The sequence below is a fragment of the Notothenia coriiceps genome, unplaced genomic scaffold (assembly GCF_000735185.1).
Source record: "Notothenia coriiceps isolate Sejong01 unplaced genomic scaffold, NC01 NC01_scaffold00035621, whole genome shotgun sequence".
NCBI classification, from domain to species: domain Eukaryota; kingdom Metazoa; phylum Chordata; class Actinopteri; order Perciformes; family Nototheniidae; genus Notothenia; species Notothenia coriiceps.
The window spans coordinates 85,460-108,189 of NW_011368322.1; the positions used below are offsets into that span (position 1 = coordinate 85,460).

General features: G+C 38.9%; 3 protein-coding genes across 5 annotated transcripts in view; 1 reads left to right on the forward strand and 2 right to left on the reverse strand.

The window, feature by feature from the left end:
* Positions 1 to 5,863: 5,863 nt before the first annotated feature.
* Positions 5,864 to 11,330, reverse strand: hsd17b3 (hydroxysteroid (17-beta) dehydrogenase 3). 3 transcript variants are annotated; one of them, XM_010791674.1, is made up of 11 exons: positions 11,122 to 11,330; positions 8,828 to 8,874; positions 8,438 to 8,513; positions 8,227 to 8,334; positions 8,024 to 8,091; positions 7,695 to 7,739; positions 7,446 to 7,480; positions 7,248 to 7,329; positions 7,093 to 7,158; positions 6,803 to 6,952; positions 5,864 to 6,573 (listed from the first exon to the last, which is right to left on the reverse strand). In XM_010791674.1, the coding sequence occupies exons 1-11, from the start codon at positions 11,270 to 11,272 to the stop codon at positions 6,427 to 6,429; spliced, it is 975 nt and encodes a 324-aa protein (XP_010789976.1). In that variant the 5' UTR covers positions 11,273 to 11,330; the 3' UTR covers positions 5,864 to 6,426. The 3 variants fall into 3 exon arrangements, with proteins under 3 accessions (XP_010789976.1, XP_010789977.1, XP_010789978.1); XM_010791675.1 differs by lacking the exon at positions 11,122 to 11,330 and adding an exon at positions 10,092 to 10,144; XM_010791676.1 differs by lacking the exon at positions 8,828 to 8,874 and having other exon boundaries at positions 11,122 to 11,184.
* Positions 11,331 to 11,907: 577 nt separating this feature from the next.
* On the forward strand, positions 11,908 to 20,797 carry LOC104963115 (importin-11-like). The gene is made up of 5 exons (XM_010791677.1): positions 11,908 to 12,029; positions 14,419 to 14,566; positions 15,669 to 15,769; positions 18,148 to 18,220; positions 20,540 to 20,797. The coding sequence occupies exons 2-5, from the start codon at positions 14,429 to 14,431 to the stop codon at positions 20,780 to 20,782; spliced, it is 555 nt and encodes a 184-aa protein (XP_010789979.1). The 5' UTR covers positions 11,908 to 12,029; positions 14,419 to 14,428; the 3' UTR covers positions 20,783 to 20,797.
* A 41-nt stretch (positions 20,798 to 20,838) lies between these two features.
* The window catches only part of LOC104963119 (uncharacterized protein C20orf194-like), a 6,623-nt gene continuing 4,731 nt past the window's right edge, over positions 20,839 to 22,730 (reverse strand). Inside the window, exon 11 of the mRNA XM_010791680.1 lies at positions 20,839 to 20,866. Within this exon, the coding sequence (XP_010789982.1) occupies positions 20,839 to 20,866 (28 nt within the window). The remainder of the gene's footprint in view (positions 20,867 to 22,730) is intronic.

Sequence of the window (22,730 nt, forward strand, 5' to 3'; positions counted from 1 at the left end):
CCGCTGCCCGTTCTTTTCTGTTGCTCCTGATTATGTTCACCTGGTGCCCTGTGTTGTCTCCTCCCCCCTCACCTGTGTCTTGTTGGGTTAATTACTGTGGGTATTTAGGCTCTGTGTTTCCTGTTTTGTGGGGTGTGCGAGATCCTTCTGGCTGGTGACTGCGCTCACGGGAACAGCAAGATTGAGGCTGTGTCCTGTGCTCGAATTTAATAAATGCCCACATCGGGTTATATTTTTGGACGTTCTACCTCTGCCTCCTTGCTTGGTCGAGCCGCTCAATTGTCGGCTTCACAAGGAGAAAAAACAACTTAAGGAGAGAAAGCCACTCAAGGAAATCACCATATTCTCACTCCCAACTCGTACTATAGTGACCTTATGTCAGGATCCCTTGGCGTCACTATCAAACGCAGTGGGGGGCCCCTTAATCGTCAATTTTCAACTATCAGGGAGTCCCATTGACTTGCATAGAGCTCCCTGAACGTTGGTATTAACAACTTGGTAATAGACGAGTTGGGATCGCGGAGAAATGCTCTCCGCAGACCTTTTTCCTCTCCGACCTTGTCAGGTAGGCTATTGAACATTCAATAAATGAAGAACACAGAATTATTAAATATAAAACACAGAATTTGTGTGATTATACTAAATGTTTTACAAATAAACACCTTTGGATATTTACAACTGTTACACATGCTGCTGTAACGAAAACATTTTCCAACTTGGGATCAACAAAGTATATCTTATCTTAAGATGATCGATGGTTACTGCCATATTTGCAAAATGTGCCTCTGAACCTTGACAAGTGCATGTTTCAGGCTTATCAATTAACAACACGAGGGGTCACAGACATAAGACCAGCTATTAAATAAAGCTCTTCTGACCTTAGCTATCATGTGGGTATATTAAGCCAAATAACAAACAAGACAGCAATCAGGACAACTTATGCTGGGAGCGGGAGCGGGGACACCAACAAAGTCAACACAAACCTGTCCGTCGAAGTTCTGCGCAGCCGGCCACAGCCTCTGGAGGACGAGTAAGCAACCCGCGGCTCCGAGTGAAAGCTGCACGCAGGCAGCTGTATGCAGATAATTAGTTCAAGCCGAACGCTGTAGGCTACAACATGTAGCCACGGTACTCGCGCAGCGAGAAGATAAAAAGGAACTGATCCTCTGACGACACCGGCAGATAAGTCCGGTGTCACGTGGGGTCACTGACTCACTGGTGACTTTGGTGGTATTGGTACTCGACCTGCGAATGCGCGATGGACATATCCAGTGCTTAAAGAACCGCCTCTGGCGGTCAGTAGGGATGAAATAGAACATGTCGCGAAACACAATAGCCAGCATGTGTAGTTCTGGGGGGTGGTGGAAACGTTCAAATCCAGTTCTGGATAGTGTGCCATGGTTTCATTCCATTTCAAAGAGCCGTTTGACGCTCGGCGTAACCTTGGCGCACTGCCACTCCAACAATCACAGAGCTTGAGAGGACTAATCACGGGGTTTGTCAAGCAAAGCAGAGAGAATACTTACTTCCGGGTGTACAATTCTCTAAAGCAACTACTATGAGCTGCTCCGACCCTCGGTCCTGACTGACTCCAAAAGTCAAAAATTATACAATCAAACAAATAAATAAACACAAGGATAATTATGTCTTATTGTTGAGTAAAGAACAGTGTGTGGTTTAGAAAAGAATACAAAATTAGAAGGAAAAAACTGAAACAATACAGATTTCAGTATTCTGAGCCCCTACTCTCCCCCTAACTGACGGTAACAAAAGTCAGACATTATACAATTGAAATAAAGAAGTAAAAACAATAAGTGTGGCTTGATATTGAGTAAGAAAAAGGTTGATAAAAGCTGTGAGAATGGGTCGGCGGAGAGCATTTCTCCGCAATCCCAACTCGTCTATTACCAACGTTCAGGGAGCTCTATGCAAGGCAATGGGACTCCCTGATAGTTGATAGTAGTTAATTTACGCTAAAGGGGCCCCCCACTGCGTTTGATAGTGACGCCAAGGGATCCTGACATAACGCCACTTTAGTGAGTTGGGAGTGAGAATGTGTTGAATTATGTCAAAAGTGCATAATGTATGTAATTACCTAGAGATGTATTGCTTTCCGATAATTTATTCAAATATATTTTTGGGGGAGTTCAGCATTAGTCCAAGTTGTGGGTAAATGGCTTTCTTGATTCAACAATTACCCTATTAAATTTTTTTTTAAATATTCTGATGAATGAGTTCCAGAATCAAACTAAAACTCCGGTCAACCTGGAAAGTTATCCGAGAGGTGGGTTTAGTGTGTGAGTGTGTGTAAGTGTCTGAAGGTTAGTGGTCCTGACCTTGGCTCCTGGGTGGGCTGCAGTGGCTGTGTGCTTGTCTTGGACCATCTCTGGACCCTTCTTTTTACTGAAACAACAAGCAAGCAGTGTCCAAGGAGGAGAGAGGAGTCACACAGGGAGCATCCTCAAAGGCAGCATCTCTCTCTTTTTCTTTTTCCTGCTCACACCACACGCACGCACGAACACAGGAACACACACGCACACACACGCACACAATCTCCTCCTACAAAGACTATCCTCGGAGCCCTGACCACCCACATAAGAAATGGTAACACAGTGCAATGAAAACAATGCTTTTCCTTTGACCCATTTTTTGATAAATCTCTCATCTGCTAGAGGCGTTAGACGTGTTGAAGCCAGTTTGACCTGATACATGTGCTAAAATATGATCCCATTCATGGTAAAACCATTTATTCTGCAAGGGAAGAAGAGAAGCTCTCCCACTGGATGCTCTCTAATGGAATACAACTATAGCCTGACCTACACCCTGTGATTATGAAAGTAGTAATAATCACTTAACGACTCTGAGGGCCTCATTTGATGTTAGAAACACTTTGAAAATTATATCATAAATGTGTATGCTTCACTGAATTGCAGATCACCCCAGGGGAGGAAAGTCCCTGCTGATAAGCAACCGGTGGTAAACAACTTTCTGCTGCAGGTGACACGCTGCTCAGACTGCGACTTTTAAGGAGATGCAACTACAGGAACATTAAAGGTAACACACCTCCTGGAAAATCCCAGTGGTGGAGATTGTTTTCAGAACAATTTAAACTAATAAATTAGACAGATTCAAAAAGATATGTTTTGGCAGCAAGGCACTCATGCTTGTTTTTAACGTACTGTATGTGTATACTAGATTGGTTATTTTTTCCACCTTTTATGTAGAATAATTTTACTTATTTCCAACGACTTTTGAAAAGCATAGGCAGTGTATTTATCCTAAAAGTAACTTTTCTGTTTTGCTGGAGACATAATTGATAACAAGAGGCATCCCATCTGCTGACCTGTCCTCAGCTTTGTGTGTGTGTGTTTGTGTGTGTGTGTGTGTGTGTGTGTGTGTGTGTGTGTTGTGTGTGTGTTTGTGTGTGTGTGTGTGTGTGTGTGTGTGTGTGTGTGTGTGTGTGTGTGTGTGTGTGTGTGTGTGTGTGTGTGTTTGTTTTTGTGTGTTTTTTGTGTGTGTTTCTGTGTATCCATATGACAGCCATCAGGAGGCACTGAAACCTTTATATTTGGTGCCCTCTACTGGCTATATTGAATGCTACATGATCACAGGAATTTTTCATGAAATAAACTACACTTCAGACTGTTGTAGCTTTTTAAACCATTTTGTAGAATATGTAACATGAAGGCTTAAGAATAGTTTGTTTCATTGATACAAAAAATAGTAGACTGAAGACATAAGATATAGCAAATGTCTTAAGTGTTGGTTTTCTTATTTATGTACTACCCCCCCCAGATAATTGTATTAACAAATGTTTACGATTTTTTCCAAAGAAGACTCGCCAGTCTTCCTCTGTTAGCTGGTAACCCCTCTAAGACTTACTTTGATTCGAGGATGCTATGCCTTAAGTCATTTCTAAAAGCAATATTATAAAAACTTCCATCATTTAATTTAATAAACAAACCTTGGTTTGTTGGTAGTCTAAGACTTTCAAAGACAGGAGAGACAATTGAATGGGTAATAAGGTTAAATGATTAACTATATCAGTTGTTATAAACCTCATGGTGGTGAAGTTTCAGTGGTACTGTGATCATGTCAGTGATCTAAGCAGAACAGGAGTTAAGCACCAATCTGTACCATTAAACGTTGAGGTACTGAAGTTTAATAACACTTTGTCTTTCCCATTTCATTCTCTCAGGCACGTTGTACATGCTGTAATTCTAAAGACATTACTCAAATCAGGATTTTTTTATATATAAAATGAAGAAAGCGATGGTCACAGTAACCAGTAACGCAATGAGACATTTCACATGCAACTCACATACTTTATTTTGATTTTAACTTTTTATAAACACCATGGTGTTGGAAGATAAAACACAATATTTGGGGATCTGTCAGACTGAGCTTAAAATTACATAACAAAATTATGTTGCCAATCTTAAAACACTTAAAGATGAAAACAAATGAAACTGAATGTTAAGGGACTACATTATCACCACACAAGTGTATTTAAAGGTCACCTAATATACTGTTTTTCATCAATATATTATAGGTCTCAGATATATACAAAACATGTCTCTGAAGTGTTTGGCTCCAAACACCAAACAGATAAGTGTAGCATCCCATAATCCCCTCTGTTTCAGCCCTGTTCCAAAAGTGCTGATTCTCTGTCTGTTACTTTAGATGAAAATAAGGAGCCACTCCCCACGCCCCTCTGAGAGATGTTTGGTTAAAAAGAACACAATGGTGCTCTAGGAGGATATTCAGGTAATAAGGGGGGGGGGTTACCTTGGTTGGTGATTGGCTAATGGTTACACAAGCCAAAACAATGTTATGACATCATAAAGTGGCCAAAATCTGATCAGCTCATTTTCAGACAGGTTTTTATATAAATGGATCAGGACAAAAAGGGAGCGAATCTTTTTTCCTGAAAGTTTCAGAATCTCTTTACACAGAGGGGACACATGTTTATGTATAAAATACATGAAAACGTGGATTTGCATAATAGGTGACCTTTAAAGATTGACCATTTATACATATAAATTCAAAAAAAGGAAATAAAACCAACACACATCCAATACACCAAAGGGATAGCAAGAACTAGAATCCCCTACTAAGAAATGTCTACTAAAATAGTTTACAACTCCATTATCCCAAAATATATTTGTTTTTTTAAACAATTGTCCTTTGCTAGTGAAATCACCGACACACGCACGCACGCACGCACGCACGCACGCACGCACACACACACACACACCCTTGTCTGTAATTCTTATCTTTAGATTTGTTGTTGTTGTGAATAGTGCTCTGCTCTCTCAAAAAGCATCACATGCGATAAAGACTATACTCATGTGAAGGTTAGTAATTATCTTCCTTTTGAAAAGACAGAATAGGCATGGATCATCTAAACTCGGGGTCACTCTGAGCTCCCCCCTGTCTCTCGATCTTTGTCAAGACACTTTTCCTATTCCCTGCACTATCTCTCATGGGGAGGATCATTCATCAAGGCTGTCTAAACAGCATGGTCACCCCATTATAAGGGACTCTTCAGGTCAGACATCCTGGTAGGAGATATTCAAACGGTTGCATATCTGCGTCTGCCCGTCAAAGCCATGCCTTGTATTTTATGTAATTATATGTAATGTTGTTTTTATGCAATGTGTTCTCATTTCGAGGAACCTGGTAGAAGCTTGTCAGTGTTCTTCCACCCACAGCTGGTTTTGCTTGTTTTGTGAATATCAGAATTACTGGCACTAGGGCAGAGACGCCTGGTGGTGTACTCATCGGATCCAAAGTTTTTCCCCATCTTAAAGGGGCAAGGAGGATGCTAATGACAGTTACAGGTGTGTCTTTTTTTTGTGTGTGTGTGTGTGTGTGTGTGTGTGTGTGTGTGTGTGTGTGTGTGTGTGTGTGTGGAATTATTCATTCGATTGCATTCTGCAAACTTATGACTTGATCCTACACAGTTATCTTAAAAAACACTGAATCGGCATCATTAGAGTAAATTCCATTAAACTAATATAAATCAAATGTAACTTATATAATGTAGTTTATTATTTTCTACTGTAAGAGTGTAATATCAATAGATGTATATGTGGATTAAAGAGCAGATGCCTAAATACCTTCAAACCTTAGAAACTGAAGAACTATTGACATTAATGAAGAAGATTCCATGAGGACCAATCTGGTCCTCAGACCATCTGATTAAATAAAGGTTTGAAATGAAATGAAATGAAATGAAAGGATGGCTTACCGACAATGTTACAAAAAAGTACTGCTGTAAAGTAACCAATAATATTAATAATAAGACGTTCACAAGTTATAACTGTCCCCACTGTTTAAAAAACAGAAAACATAGGTTTGTCAATAGTACCGTAATTATAATCAATTTACAGAAATATCATGGTTAAAGGAAGGAATATGTGGTTATTTATTTTTAACATTTTCACAAGTTGCAGTTGATGCACAGATGGATGCCTTCAGTGCTGCTTTCCTCTTCACATAGTCCTGTAGGCTGCATAGCATAGACTCTGCATAGAACACTTTGAGAGGAATAGACTGGAGTAACCAGCCCTGTATGCACACACAAACACGCACACACACGCACGCACGCACGCACGCACGCACGCACGCACACACACACACACACACACACACACACACACACACACACACACACACACACACACACACACACACACACACACACACACACACACATAATCACGGGGATAATCAGTCTCTATTTGGCATTATTTGGCATTATCAGATGGCAAGCTAGAAGCTAGTCGCTAAGTCTTACCAGAACTATGTGACAGACACTTCCGTGTGTTTTGTCTCCAGCTCGGAGGTACTGCAGGGAGCTTTTTACAAACTCTTCTGGTGACAGAGTCACTACGTTGGTTTGTTGGTATGCTGTCATTCGAGTGGAGACCCCAAATGGAGCCACTGCCTGAGAAAAATAGAGACAGCATATAAAGAAAGAGGAAGCTGTTACAATATTTCTAAAACCACTTTAATGTTGACAACAACGCACTCCTTCTTCTTTTGATTAAACATAAATACATTGAGGGTGAGTCTCTATCAAAGTACCTGTATAATAATCCCTTTATCTTTGTATTCTGCTTGAAGACCTTGAGAGAATCTCTCCACAAACACCTATAAATTATAAAAAAATAAATTACAGCTGAGTGATCAAACGACGTGAGATAGAGATACTAGAGGTTCAGATGCAAGACTGTTCTTACCTTAGATGCTGCATATAGGGTGTACAGGGGGAAAGGAATGGAGGCAACTCCAGACGAAATATTCAAAATGACCCCCTTACCCCTGTAGAGGCAGACAAAAACGATTTGGTCTTGCATTTTTACCAAAACTCAATGAAAATAATGCATGTTAGGATTTTATCACATCACATCTAAAGGAGAAAAATAAAGGTAGGAAACCTGCTCTCCATGCCTGGAAGGATTATTTTGCACATCTGAGGAAAAAAAGAATAAATCAAATATGGGACAATGTAAGGGTAAGTTCATTTGGATGAAAACAAAGAATCCATCACTTGTACTCACAAAATATTGGATCTTTTTTTTTGTACCCAGTAAAGAGTTTTTGACACTACACACCAGTCACTAAACGGTAAACATTACATTGTAACTTAGAGTTATTTTGCTGAAAAATTGCAATTACACTCCTACCTTTGCCATGGTTTTCACATTGCAGTTTATCACTGTTGTGATTGTCTGAAAACGTGAATAAACATGTATAAGTGGTGTTGATAATGAAGGGAAAGAGAATACTGGGGTGAAAAAGATAAAGTTATATATTTTTTAAAAAGGGCTTCTTAAAAAAACGTTACATTACTTATTACCTGTCAAAGACATTTATCAGGAATACTGCGGCATAAATTGACAAAACACTTTGTCTTGTTTTATGATGAAAGTAATGCATTATACACATTAAGAGCTAAAGGATACATGCAATTAATTTTTGTGTGTATCACTTAAGGTTAAATATATTTGTTGACCTGGTCCAGCTGTGCAGTCTCAAGGAATTTGCAGGGGATGAAGCTGGGCAGCATTCCAACATTATTGACTGGGGAACAAAAAAAACATCTGCTTTGAAACAGGGAAGGAATCTGAAGATATTATATTTCTTGTGTATTTGGAAGCTGTTAATGTTTCAATCATACAATCACTACATGTAGTTATACAAAATAAATATTCCAACCTAAAACCCCAATGTCGAGGCTCCTAATCTGATCCTCGATTTCACTGAAGACGTTGTCCTTCATGAAGTCTGTTACAATGACTTTCACCCGCTGCCCTGTGGTATCAACTAAAAGGAGAACATGTAGGGTCAGCATACATTATACATTGTTTATTTGATCACAGTTTTAAAAGCAGTCACAACAAAAAAAGCATTTATAGACAGTTTGTACCTATTTCTTCAGCCAACTGGTCCAGTGTTATTTTAGTTCTGCTCATGATTACCACGTTCATCCCTTTCTCAGCCAGCTGAGGGAAGAAATGTTGCAGTGATGAGCGGTTGGAGACATGAAAAATGTGCAGTTGCCAGAAAAGAATGAGCAGATGTGCATAAAATAGTACATATCTTAAACTGCATAATGTTGTGGGTAGGAAATAAATAGATACAACCTTTGTTACAAAGTGTTGAAAATAAAAGTATGTAAAAAACAAAAAACGCTACCCACAAAATGTTAAGATGTGTGTTTGTTTTCTCTTAGTTATTATGTTTAACTTTGGTGTCCTATACTACAATAAATAAATGATATGCAAAGACAAGCAGGGCTATTTAAAGAACCACTTACTGCAAATGCATATGCTCTTCCTATTCCCTCTGAAGCACCAGTCACCACTGAAACAGGGATGCAGGGTTTAGTAAAATAAATGTATTAGTTATCATATTCTCCTGCAGTTTCCATTCTTTCCATTCCTAACGCCATGTGCACTGTGAATCAGAGCTGCATTACACCCGCTCTCTTCCTCTGCTGGCAGACAAGTCCCAGGATTGTATTTGTGTTTGTTTACACTACCAACCCATCCTGTTCTAACAGGTTGTACTAATACAACATGTTCTTCAGTTCTGATAAGATCTTTGCGTTAAACAAAGAGGAACTGTTTGTTTCTGAGTTCTTCTTTCCCATCACCTCCTGACCCTGATTACAAAGATCATTGGTTCTTTTACTCTTTTCAGACATGAAGTAATGGGCATGGCACCATTACTTATTTTAAAACGGTAAAGACTGTTTTGCAGGACTGTGATGTAATAATAAATCATTGTGGGGAAAAGCAAATGTTTTGAGTTCAAAATATAAACTCAATGCTCTTTAAAAATGTGTGCACAGTCCTTACAAAAGGACAACAGTGTTGGATGACAACACTTCTCACCACACAAACCACTGTTGATACTACTACTTAAAAACATGTTAAAAGTGTTACTGTGCAGCATCTCAGGTGCTGTGATAATAAACTGGACAGTTTTAATTGCCCATCTTTAAAAAATATATAATCTTTTTTCACACAGATATAAAATACATATTCTAGTCCCTATTGAAAACAGTTTCTCAGTGCCAGAAAAGGGTTTCCTTGTTCCCAGAGTTACAATGTTGTATGCTGATCACCAGTGAGATCACCAGTGACAACAAAACAAATACAAAACAAGGACATTTCCTTTTGGACGCCCCTATGGTAGATAAACATGATCAACTTGACTAAAGACTGAGTCACTAATCAGGATAAATATAAACATCAGAGTAAGCATGGAAAAAAGGTGGAAAAGATGGTACCCAGCTACGTCCGACCATGCACATGGACGGACAAGCAATACCATATCTGTGTCGTGAATATGAGTTTCTCATCAGGATGGGTTTCATTCATCACTTTGTTGGCTCTCTGTTGTGACTCTGCTTTCTGTCTGGTGGAGGTTTTTCAAATATAAACATTGGATTGAACACTCAGGTTAAAAGATGGGCACTGGCTACAATCTGGATATCCACAATTACGCAAATATATTTCAAATTGTCAGGACAAGTAAGAATAAAGAAGGCAGCGTGTATAGAGCCTAGAACATACCGTTCCGGTGTCTGTATTCCTCTGTGCTGGAATGGAATGAAAGTAGGCTTGAGAAAGTAAGATCAGCCCATATTGCCTGTGTTTTTATTGAGCTTTTTTAAGCACTGTGAGAGACTGAATTACCTCTTCAGAAGATTCTAAAGAGAGCTTTGTAATTCAATGAGACTACCCTGGGACCTGCAGAGGAATGTTTTTGGTTTAATTCAAATGCACTGACACTGTCCTCAAGTTAGTAGGAATCCTACAAGTTTGATTCCTTGCAACAGCTAGTAAAAGCACTAATATTTTCCTTATCGTAATAAATCCCTTCTGTCATATTACCCTTAATGCATTTCCATCACAAAAATGATACAGGCAGTTTATACTGTTGTTCAAATTGTGTGGTGTGTTTGTTATTTTCTTATTCACAGTTCATAAATATACAATCACTATTATTTAACTAAAACCACATTGCCAGTAAGCATTTGGCAAGTAAGCCAAGAATAAAATGTTCTTTCATATGTGTCACTCAAGCAGCAATATGTTGGATGAAAAACATTGATCTTGTTTCTGTTAGCAGCTGCAAGCAGTTGAACCATGAGTATTCTCACATTACAAAACAGTTGAAGGGAAAGTCAGAACTTGCCTCTGCTTGAGCATTAAACAAGTGTAATCTTGTGCAACAGAGAAAGGTATACACTAGTCTGAAAAATTTAAACTGTTCCTTATCTTTTACGGCTATACAGCCACAGTTAAATTTGCATGCACAGGCCTATTTGGGCACTTCACACATAGCAATGTACTCATAACACCATAATAATTACACAATTACAAATGTTGAGCTTGATCACCGAAGTATAGTTAAAAGTGTGACTTCCAGGCAATGCCCTTTCCCCTGTCTTTCACCTCTGTATCTCAAATAAAGACACTCTTTGGCCCACATAATACCTTTAAAAAGGGTCACTGACAACTTATGTCCCAGCATTTATTATCCACTATATGACTTATGGTCTAACATAAATGAGAGAACATGCACATACAAACAGCTCACCTGCCCACTTTCCCAAAGAGGTAAAAAAAGACTGTGACAGTGGAAACCATATTTTTGGGAAAAGCATCCTACTGAAAAGCAGCAGTTTTACTCCATAGCAGACAACTACTGCAGCACCAAGAGTGATGAAAAACAATTCCATTAAATCCATACTTGTCCTGCACAACAAACAATTCTGGCTTAAGCCTCTAGGTTGATGTCTGCTCTGAGTGATCTACCTAAAATAAAGCAAGACGGAATGGATAGAATAAATCAGCAGGAGGACACTCCCATTCCTCCCCCCCACCACAGAATTCTAAACTCACACACATAAATACTATGTAAATTTCCCTTAAAAAATGATGAAATGTTGCATGGAGAATTGCAGGCTGCCAATAAAACTAATAGTTAAAAAAAAATCCCTATGATACAAATTTCAGATTTTGGGCTATTTGACAAGAAGCACACACTACGGTCACCTGCCTGCACAGCTGTTTTCTTTTAATCACTTAAAAACACTTGACTATTTTGTAATGCCTTCAACGTTGATACCCTTTTACCTGCCCTTCTATGAATTATGTTGCTTAAGTATGCATGCTCACTGTACCTGTAGGCTACTTTGGTTCTGTGCAAAGACACAAATGCAAGGGATATGCCTGCAACCCTTGTTCATAATAGGCTACTATTAAAACCCTTCTTGAGTATTGTATTTTTTTTTCTTCTTCCTTTATTTATTCAAGACCATATGTGAACATAATACATTTTGGAAGCACGCCTGCCAAACCTAACGCGTCATCACTGCGCGCCTGCTGTGTTGCTCGCGCCATTCCTACAAGCGTGTGTTTCCATCTCCCATTACACTACCATTGGCAGAGCTTTAGCAGCCACAACAACACCACCGATTCTGTTTTCTGCAGTCATTCTTTAAGGTAAGTCTCGTTTTATGTTTCTATTTTGAGACGTTTGTTTGAGGACGTTATTTAGCATCACAGACATTGTGGGCCCTTGGTTCTCTGTTGAATAAGTTAAGCCAGCTAGCAAAGTTAGCTTTGGTGTTTGCACCATTTGGAAACTCAGTGTCGCACCTTGCATGGGGTTGTTTTATTTAAATTGTAGATGACACGCAGAGAGGGCCAGTAAAGAAACATGGTGGGTCTAATGAAGTCAAAAATTAATCAAAAATAATGAAAATGTACTGGAACAGTTGCTGGTTTCTTCTGACAGCCTACCACTGAGCTTGTTTTGGTTCTCTCTGCGCTTCAAAACCCAAATATGATACTTGATAGACAGGCTTCCTTTCATATGGGGTTGTGTCATTTTAAATGCGTAATACATCCATGCAAACACTTACTACAGTCATACAGAGGAAACCATTTTCTAAACGTTTGTATGCCTATATACCCGTGGACCCATATAGCTGCACTTATATTGTAATATGGCCCGACAGAGGTTGAATTGGCTTTGCTGAAATCAATCTTAGCCGCTTCGTAGATAATGATATCAACATTTAGCCTGATGAGCTAGCTGATGAAGTTCTGCTGCCGCTAGCTTACTTCTTCACCCAGCCATCATCTGACAACTAGGTTAGCTAGTGTTAGAGGGCATTGCATGTGCAAAACACCATATTGAGCTAATATTTGACAACAGCCTCAAAACATTGATGACTTAAGAGGTTAGTTCAGACAAATGTAGCTAGAATATTGCAATAGCAATAACGTGTTAGTTGTACCTTGTATAGTAGAATGCCAACTTTAAATGTTTAACAGGTTGTATATTGCTTTAACAAATGTATAAAGCAGGCAATATTTCTTACATATTTGATCAGGGTACACGCATTACTGAACTGATGAAAACACAGTATGTAGTGGAAATGAAAGGTGTGACATAATGTGCTTTATTTGGAAAACACTCTTTATAAGTGTTTTCAAAGTTTACTTGCTTCGGTTTGCTCAATTCCTGGATGCCTTTGGGACCTTGATTGTTATTTGCTCCCTTGAAACACTAAACAATTGAGCCAAGATAGCCTGATACTATTGTTGACTACATCAAATAAATAAAAAACATAAAGTAACCCAAAACAACTGTATCTCCTTAACCATGATATCACACAAATTTAGGCTATGTGTCGTCTTTGGAATAATGTAATAACTAATATGATATTTGGGTTCCTAGAAACTTGAATACATGCTTGTCCAGGTTTCTGAAACCAGGATCTGATGGTTACATGCCAGAATGTATAACCGGGACAGCCTATCCCACCAAAATATTAGCACACATGTGAATTGAATGTAATCATTTTTGCATTATCTTTGGCAGGTGAATTTGTATCTCTTCTGATATCACCAGAGACAGAGGCTGGTACTTCTCTTGCTTCATTCACACTTTATAAACTGAACACGATTTTACAGTCTATCTACACGATGTGTTTGTGAATCAATAATTCAGAGACTCTGCCTATTGAAACAATCTGTGCCTGTTCGAAGGCCATATATTTGGCCAAAGGACTGCTATTGTATTTCTGTGGAGTGACCAAACTAATTCACATGGATTTCTGGAAGCTCCCAATAGATCATGGTGCTGGACATTTGTTTCTGTGCTGCAGATGGCAGCCTTGCTCTATATTTACCCACACTCTTAATGAAAGTTCACCGATGGATAACTCACTCGACGGTCCCGCATTACCTCTACTGGTCTCACAGATGACCGTCGCTTATTTAGATGATATGGCTGTTGAAAAGAGAACTGTGTTTTTAACATAGCTAGTGTCTGGATTACTTCTCAGCTCCTGATTGCTATATCCTTTAATGATTATTTGACAGACAGAAATAATGTTTTTCTTTTGTAGTTATAAAAGTTCTCACTATTGTCAGATACTCTCTGAAACAATTGGGAACGCACTGAAAGCTGACGAAGAGAAGTTAGCAGTATTTTGTAAAAGATATTATCGATTTTCTTTTGTTCTCATCAGTTATCCTTTTTTTACAGCTAGGACCTCAATGATAAAGGATTTGTTATCCTTATTATGTCGACTTCTGTTCTTTTCTTTATTCCAAAGATTTATGTGTGATTTTAATACTGCTTGATATATAATAACATGGGGGTGAGAAGATAAAACCAGACAAAAAGACTGACAATCTTTGTTGATTAGTTTTGACTGCCTTTCATTTGAAATGTTCTTCTGCTGTTTATCCCTACGGTTAAACTTTAAAAAAAAGTTGTTCTTCTTCAAATCAGAATGAACTTCACACAAAAACAATGAAACTCTTCTCTTGTCTGTTCCTTCCTCCCCCCCCCCCCGCCTCTCATATTCCCCTGCAGATATCCATCGATGGATATGGACAGTGCCAGTTCAGTGGTGCTGCAGGCCTTAACCCAAGCTACCAGTCAGGACACGTCTGAGCTGAAGCCTGCGGAGGAGCAGCTCCGACAGTGGGAGACGCAGCCAGGCTTCTACTCCGTCCTCCTGGTGAGGGTGCTCTCAAATGAGTAGAATAAATCTACTAACAAAACTTTAATGAGTGGTGTATGGTACATGAAATCAGGACAACGTTGGGTATATGCTCTTTTCTGTAGCACTAGTTTTTTTTAAGTAACTTTAAGGTGTGGTAGGTAAGTTTGAGAAACCAGCTCGAGATACACTTTTTGTTATATTCCATGGAATGCTCTTAACATCCCGATAGCAATGAATATCTGAAGTGCTTTGACAATAAATCCATACAGGGATACCCTACCTGCCTGTCAGCCTTCCATCTGTGCACAAACTTATCTCGTGCCCTCATTGGTCATGTGCACGTTCGTGTGTGTTGGAGGAGGGGCTCTGTAAGGAAGTGGCAGATTTGTTCCGGTTGTGTATTTTCAAATTCTAGCACACTCGAGCTGGTTTTTCCAAAAGTACCTACCCCACCTTTAATTCAAACAATCATAAGAGAGTTTTTCCCAATCTGCACAATAACTCTTATCACAGAAACACAAGTGAGAGGTTGGAGAACACGGAATAAGAAGGTATTGTAGGGCAGGCAGCTAAGAATTTATTTGTGTACTAATACTAAAATATCCATTGAATCGTTTTATTTAAATGTATTAATTAAGATGTTTTAAACACTGGTTGTATTTTACAGTGTTTAAGAAGTATGTTAAAGTCAGAGAAATATAATAATTGAACAAAGCTTAGTGTTCTGTCTTTTTCCCTCCCCTAAACAGCACATAACATTTGTTGTATATTAATCACACAGCTTATGTTGATCCTTAAAGGAATATTAAAAACACATTTTTTAGGAAATGTGTTTGTTAACTGTCTCAGCCAGGTGTAAATGAGGAGATGGGTTTCAGTTTTATCTCTGTTCATTCAGTAGAGGAATTGGCCCAGTTCTGCCCAGCTGAGCATAGAGCCCAACTCCATTCATAGTAACATGTATTATTTTCTATATGTTTATCCCTAAATACATCAATGCAAAAATCGTGTCGAGACATTGTTTTGTCTAGCATAGACTGAGCTGTCACACAGTATTATACTGAGTCTGTCCTTGCCTGGTATTACCCATTTGTGCGTGTTTATCTTTTCTCCATAGAATATCTTCAACAACCACATGCTGAATGTGAACGTCAGGTGGCTCGCTGTGCTGTACTTCAAAAATGGCATCGACAGATATTGGAGGAGAGTAGCGCCTCAGTAAGTGCCTGCTTGTCCCTCATGTTGACATATTACTGTCAGCCTTACTCTCTTCCTCTCCATCAGAGGGTTCTTCTTCTTCTTCTTCTTCTCTCTTCCACTGCTCCTCTTTATTCTCCCTTTCCTCATTCAATCTCACTGCCTCTATTCACCAGTCTTAATCTCTCTGCCTGTTTTTGAGGCTTTGTCATTTTCCTCAGATCTTTTTTTGTCACAGATTTGTAGTTTTTGCAGTTTTTTCTTCACTCTCTGATTCGATCAATATAGCTCACGTCTGCAGTTCTGCCTCCTTCACTTTTCACAGCTTTATTCTCATTATTTTTTTTACCTTTCATCCTGATTATTCATATCTCTTTTGTATTTTGTCTGATGGAAGATCGCCTATCGCCTGTCTTTGGGTACCTGGCTGGCTGGCTTTTGTTACAATTGCTCTTAAATTCAGCAGTTGGACAGAGGTAATCAGCTCTGCCTCAGCACGATGGCCACTCTTTGACCACCTTAACGTTATTGCTATTCTTTTCGTTGTTTCTAAAGTTTTCTCCTCTTACAAAGGTGTTTTCCCTTCTTTTAGTAATTCTTTAAACTGAATTGCTGAAGTGCTGTGCAAGGCCTTTTGTTCAGGGGTTATTTCGGTGATCATTGCCTTTGTCCCATTGCCATTCATCAAGCAGATGGATACAATGTAAGACCATGTGGTGTTTCTACACAAAGCTTACACTGTGACTTACAATAACGTATTGTACGGTTTTAAAATACCTACACAATACGATTACCTACAGTATACCACAATGAATCAAACGTGCTGAAATAGTGTAAAACCCCTTTCTGCAAGAATCTGCACAATGTGCTATGGTGTCTTAAAACATTCCCAGTCCAGGTACAATTGAACGAGTCATTTCATCAATGCAACATCCCTGGATAATATGAGTCATCGTTCCCTTAAAGGGGACCTATCATGCAAAATGCACTTTTGTACGTCTTTTATACATGAATATGTGTCCCCGGTGTTCCAGGGAACTCACCAAGTGTCAGAAAACACAACCCTCTCTATTTTCCTCCATACCCAAATCTCTTAAAAAGGGGCTGCAACGGATCTGATACAGACTGATCCAGATTTGAACACTTTTATGTCGTCACAGAAGTGGCGCTACGGCTATTGGGCCAACTCCACCAATCAAGCGGAGACAGCCACAGACATTGCCGTTCGAAAGCGCTGGAGACGCTGTAGTACATATTTCAGGCCACCAGATGGGGCTGTTCTCACTGAATCCGAGCATGAAAGGCAGTGTTAAATTGAGCGAAATGAGGAATGGGTAAAATGCATGATCTGTTTGGTATTTTGAAAAATAAAAAGTATAAATATGCCTTATATAGGTATGGTCCTACAATATGTTATTCAAAAATAGCATGATAGGTCCACTAATGAAAAAGAAGAAGCCGCTATGTTTTGCCTAGATTTGTATTTGACATTGTAGTATTAAAAATAACCACAACAAAGAGTAACACAAGTTGCAGTTTATTTTACTGACAAAACAGGCACACACTAGTTTATGTTAACATATATTTAATTTCTCATCCTATATTTCTCTTAAGCTTGCCTCCCTCTCCAAATTCCCAAAATATACATGTCTGTTTTTACTAATTCCCACGCTCCCCCATAGTAATGCGTCTTCCACCCAGATGTCCTCTCTCCTGCCTGAGGTCACTGCGCATTTCATTCCTCACCTCACTCTTTCTCATATCAAACACTCTCCCACTCCTTCTAGCTTCAGCAGCATTTGACGGAGGCAGAACAGACTCAATTATGGGGAACATTTTATTTTACAGATTGTCAATCCCCCTCTACTGTTTGCAAAACCTCAGGCTCATGATGCAGACTTGGCAATAGGATTTTGAGGAGAGCAGGGTTTATTCAAAGCGTTCTTATGAAATCAGGCAGCTGGCAGGTCCTGCACTATCAGGTTTTATGAAGGGATTTAATTGATCCCATTACAGCTTGGCAGATGGATGTCATAATCATATCTTCCCCATCTTAAGGTATGAGGTTTGCGTGTCCAGAATTTGAGACGCAATTCAAAGTAGTCTCTTTGATCTCTCTGGGGTTCGAGCGGCATTCGGCGACTGGCACCCTATTATCAGTGAAGTTGTGACTCAGCAGTTAGCACTCTCACCTTGCAGTGGAAGGTTTCAAAACGTGGTTCTTGCTTATGTTTTCTAGCATCCTTATTAAATAAAATCTTGAATCCATTTAGTAAACTTGACCCAACTGTAGCATGACTGTTATAATGGTATATCACTGATAATGAGGTGGTAACAGAGAGTGTTATCCTAACTAATACAAATAATACTCTCCCTCGTTCTTTCTGGATTGTTTACAGTGCATTATCAGAAGAGGAGAAGACGTCATTGCGTGCTGGCCTCATCACAAACTTCAATGAGCCTGTCAATCAGGTTGGTGGAATTTAGTTTGATTTATTCTGATTAAAACAACATTAACTATACAAAAAAAAACAATTTACAAAGTAATGGTTCATACAACTTTTTGTGTCCAATCCCCCTTTTTATTTTCTGTGTTTTACTTCATCAGTGATTCCAAAACTGTAGTATGCTTAATTTGTTGGTGCCACATCAGCTTATGCAATACATTGGTATTTCAACCACCTTCTGACTATTATGATTTTGCTGATGGCATTTAGATTTAGTCGGATCAGACCAGCTGTACCTCCCAAACAAACAGAATGCAACACAGGCAGCCGGGGAAAACGAAATTTATTTTTTGCAGTTCTTATTTTTGTTTTTACTTAATTAAAATGTTAAAAAGTAAGATTTTTCATTAGGGAAAAAAATAATGTTTTTTATCCAACACACGCCATTGTAAACTGTGTCCAGAAGAACCATGATCAACCTCTAAAATAGGTGTATGTAGTCTTATTACCTAAAGCCTTTGTTCCGTTTTGGAATGCATTATAGCATCGTCACACATCACCCTCCTTACAATCCCAACTGCTCTTTAATGGCGGTGTGCCATGGTACGGTGTCTGGGCAGTGAAATATGTTCTCACCCCACCCAATTTACATTGACAAATTTTACGATGGCTTTAATGCAAATGTTGCACTAACTCAGTCAGAATTGCCCTCAGAATGCCATTCTTAGGTTAAGTGTGACAGCGTGGCCGTTTCTGTGATGATGGAAAGTTTTTGCCACAATAAAACAATGTGCATGCCTTGAATAACACGATTGAAGCAGCCACTAACCTATTCAATTTCTCTTATTAATCTTTAGTGACAACTCTCATTGGTCATCTGTTCTAAATTATTATAAATGCATATATGCTAAATATGGCAAATGATCTAAATTGGCTTATGCAAAAAACACAAGTTATATCAATATAATAAAGAATAATGTACGAATGGATGGATAAAGACACTGATTGAGCATATGTAGACATAAAGTTGGTTGTTTGGCCATTGTTTCAATCGTTCTCAGTGCAATGGCGCAGCAAACAAATAATTCAGAATCAAGCGGTGTGTCATACATCAGTCCGAGGGGACACGAGAGGCGGCCCTGAATGTCGGCCATTCATCCTGGTTCCTATAGCTTGTGTATCCCTGAGGGACAGCTTCCAACATCACGATTGATAGGCTCCATATCGCAAGCAAAGAAGGTGCATAAGTCTCAGCTGCTACAGCCTCTCCTCCAACCAATCGGGGTTATACTGTTTATGCGAGTGTGGGTGTTTCACTGTCGTGTGGAAAGTTTATATTTATAAGTTCCATAATGCAGGCTAATGTTTTGAACTTACCCAGCTCTTTCAAACGTAATGATTTATTGACAATTACAATTAAATGTGCATGCATATAGATTATTTATCATTCCTTTTAATGAGATTGCTAAGGAGTTTGAAGCATTGAAGCATGCTTTTTATTGACAATGCAATTCATTCTCATTATTTTGTCTTGTTGCTGATTGTGGGTTGTGCTGTTAATAATAATGGGGGTCGAATGAGAGGATAAAAAGTGAATACAATGCCATCGGTGCTTCATCAATTATTTGAGAATAAAAGAGAAAAACTGCTTCTGTAAAAACAATTAAAGTAAAGTTGGATATATAATAGATTTAAAAGTACTGTTATTAAACAATCCCTTTATCAATATCATTTCCAAGCTAACTGATTTATAGGGTGTCAGGGCCATCATCTTTATGTCCCCCCATACTGATATAAATTGGTTGGACAAGATATTAGAGAAGCTTATCTGTAAATCACAACATGTTTCAAAATCAAGCCCCATTATAAAGGCATGATCATTGCAGGGGTGCTACGTTAGGCTACATTAGTTTAAACGGTGTTTCTTAAAACGGCAAATTATTGTTTATAGGTTGTTACCATCCAGCACCACATATTCAAACTATGCCTGCTGATTTTACTGGATTTTATTGCTACTATTCTTGTCAACAATAAAACATAATAAAATAGGTTATTAAAGGTGATTTTCAAATACTCAATTCAAACATGTTCTATCAGTAAACGCTATAAACATCTAACTCTTCTAAAGCACTTTGAAAAACAACATATTCTGTGTGACTGATTCCATCATTAACAGGGGATGATTACAGGATAGGATGCACTCTACGCTGTATAAATAGGATACTCTATCAATTGAAAGTGTCTTCCTTGTCCAAACTACTCATTTAAAACCACCTTCTGCTGTGTTTATGCTTTGCCTCTGGTCATTTTTCTCTCGCTCTCTCTCGCTCTGTTTTTCCAACAGATAGCGACTCAGATTGCGGTGCTGATAGCCAAGGTGGCCCGTCTGGACTGCCCCAGGCAATGGCCAGAGCTCATCCCTATTCTGCTGGAGTCTATAAAGGGTCAGGACGGCCTGCAGCAGCACAGAGCGCTGCTAACCTTCTATCATGTCACCAAAACCCTCGCGTCCAAACGTCTGGCACAGGACCGGCGGCTTTTCCAGGATGTAAGTCTATTCTCAACACCTTCTCGACCTAATACCTGAATCAAATTTCTTGCCATTTGTGGTCATTAACCATTCCTCTATGGCTTTTATTGTCACTACCCTTGATGCGGTAGCTTTGCACACCTGAAGACAAGGTGACTTCAGGTCAATAAGTTGAGAAAATAAAACATGAACTCTGTCTACTGAACTTTGCTGCTTTGCTGCTTTTCCCCTCTCTTTTTTTTTCTTCCTCATGTTCTGCCCTCTGACTTTGTCATGTAATTTTTTTCCCTAGCTGTTTTCCCCCTAAAACCTTTTCGGTATAAAATAATCTTGACAGTTGCAGGTTTCCAGTTTCAGAAATGTCCTCTAGGAGATGCTGTTTAGCTGCTATATGATACATGTCAGATCTGAGATGTATGGCCAGATTCCCTGTGCATACCTGTGTGTCGGTTTTCATGCATGATTGGAGCGAGATTGACATGTTTGGGAACAAATGTGTCTGTGTTGTGTGTGTGTGTGTGTGTTTAAGAGAGATTGTGTAATAGATACGGTTGTTTGTGTGACTTAACGTAACTTTCAGAGAGGTCGTGAATCAGCAAAGGCTCACTTTTTGCCATCTATGGTTTCAAAGAACAGAAGATTTCAGCAGTTGGTCATGAATAGAAAGGGCTTAGGGATATCAAAAAGACCAACAGGGAAAAAACTGAGACAGACATTTAAGAAAATAAAAGTCACAGAGACAGACCAATGGGCTTCAGAGGCAGGGACAGAGACCACATAGTTGGACGTTGTGCTGATGCATCCTCTGTGCCAAAATGTTTGCCCTTAGGCAATACGAGAAACAAAGGCAGTCTGAGCCTCATTTAACAGTGCAGTTTTTAAATGATGCACTGAAGACTTTGTTGCTAAATGGACCGTGGAGTGCTCTCTCCCCCCCGACAAAACATAACCGACTTGGTGGCCAATGTGTGTGCGCACAGCATGCCAACCATTGTGAGAGGTGATGAGACGAAAGACAATCCACCTCTGTTCATTTTTATGGATATGGCACACTTCACCCCTTAGTCTATGTTTACGTTTTTAATCTGATGTCTGATTTAAAAATGTAAATGACCTCAGTTTCAGTAGCTGTCATCATTTTTCATATTGATTGTTAAGTATATTTTAATCACATTTTCACATTTTGAGGTCCAAATGACGCCCTTTCAATGACGTCATTTTGTTGTGTCCTCTTCTTCTGCAATGTGACAGCACATTAGCTGCTGATTTTTTAAGATAAATGTGCAATACATTTAGTCAAGGCATTCTGGTCTGTCTGTGGTCATGCTCTGTTCTCCATCTCAAATATTACACCTTATTGTTCTATCATGGGCCGAAAATAAAACCGTGAAGCTTTGAAACGAGGGAATCTTTAGTTTTATTGTAAGTTCAACTTGTTTGCTTTTTTAAAGAACAAAGTGATTGGAGTGATGAATGGTACATCAGCCATTTATACACATCAATGCATATGCATCGGACAACAAGTATCTCTTCATTTCCAAGCGTACTCTTTTACCCATTTTAATTTGATGTCACTTTATTTAGCACAGACAGGATACAAGATGTGTTCACTAGGGGTGCACCGAATGGGAAATTCTTGGCCGAAACCGATACCGAAAATAGGAAACAGTTGGCCGAAAACCGAATGCCAAAAGGCCGAAAATGATTAATGGAAATATATATATATATGTATATAATGTATACATTTTTTACCAATGTTGTTCAGCTACCTGATTATGGAAAAATAAATGATTATGGCAAAAACTTAACTTAACTTAACTTAACTTAACTTAACTTAACTTAACTTAACTTAACTTAAATAATAATCACTATTATGGGTCCATAAAACATTTATTCAGCACTTCTGAATGCATACAGTACATTAATTCCAAGTCAAGTGCATTTTCTTTTCTCTGTAGGATAACTACAACAAAGTGCATTCAGAACAAAGCCAAGGTGCTTTAAA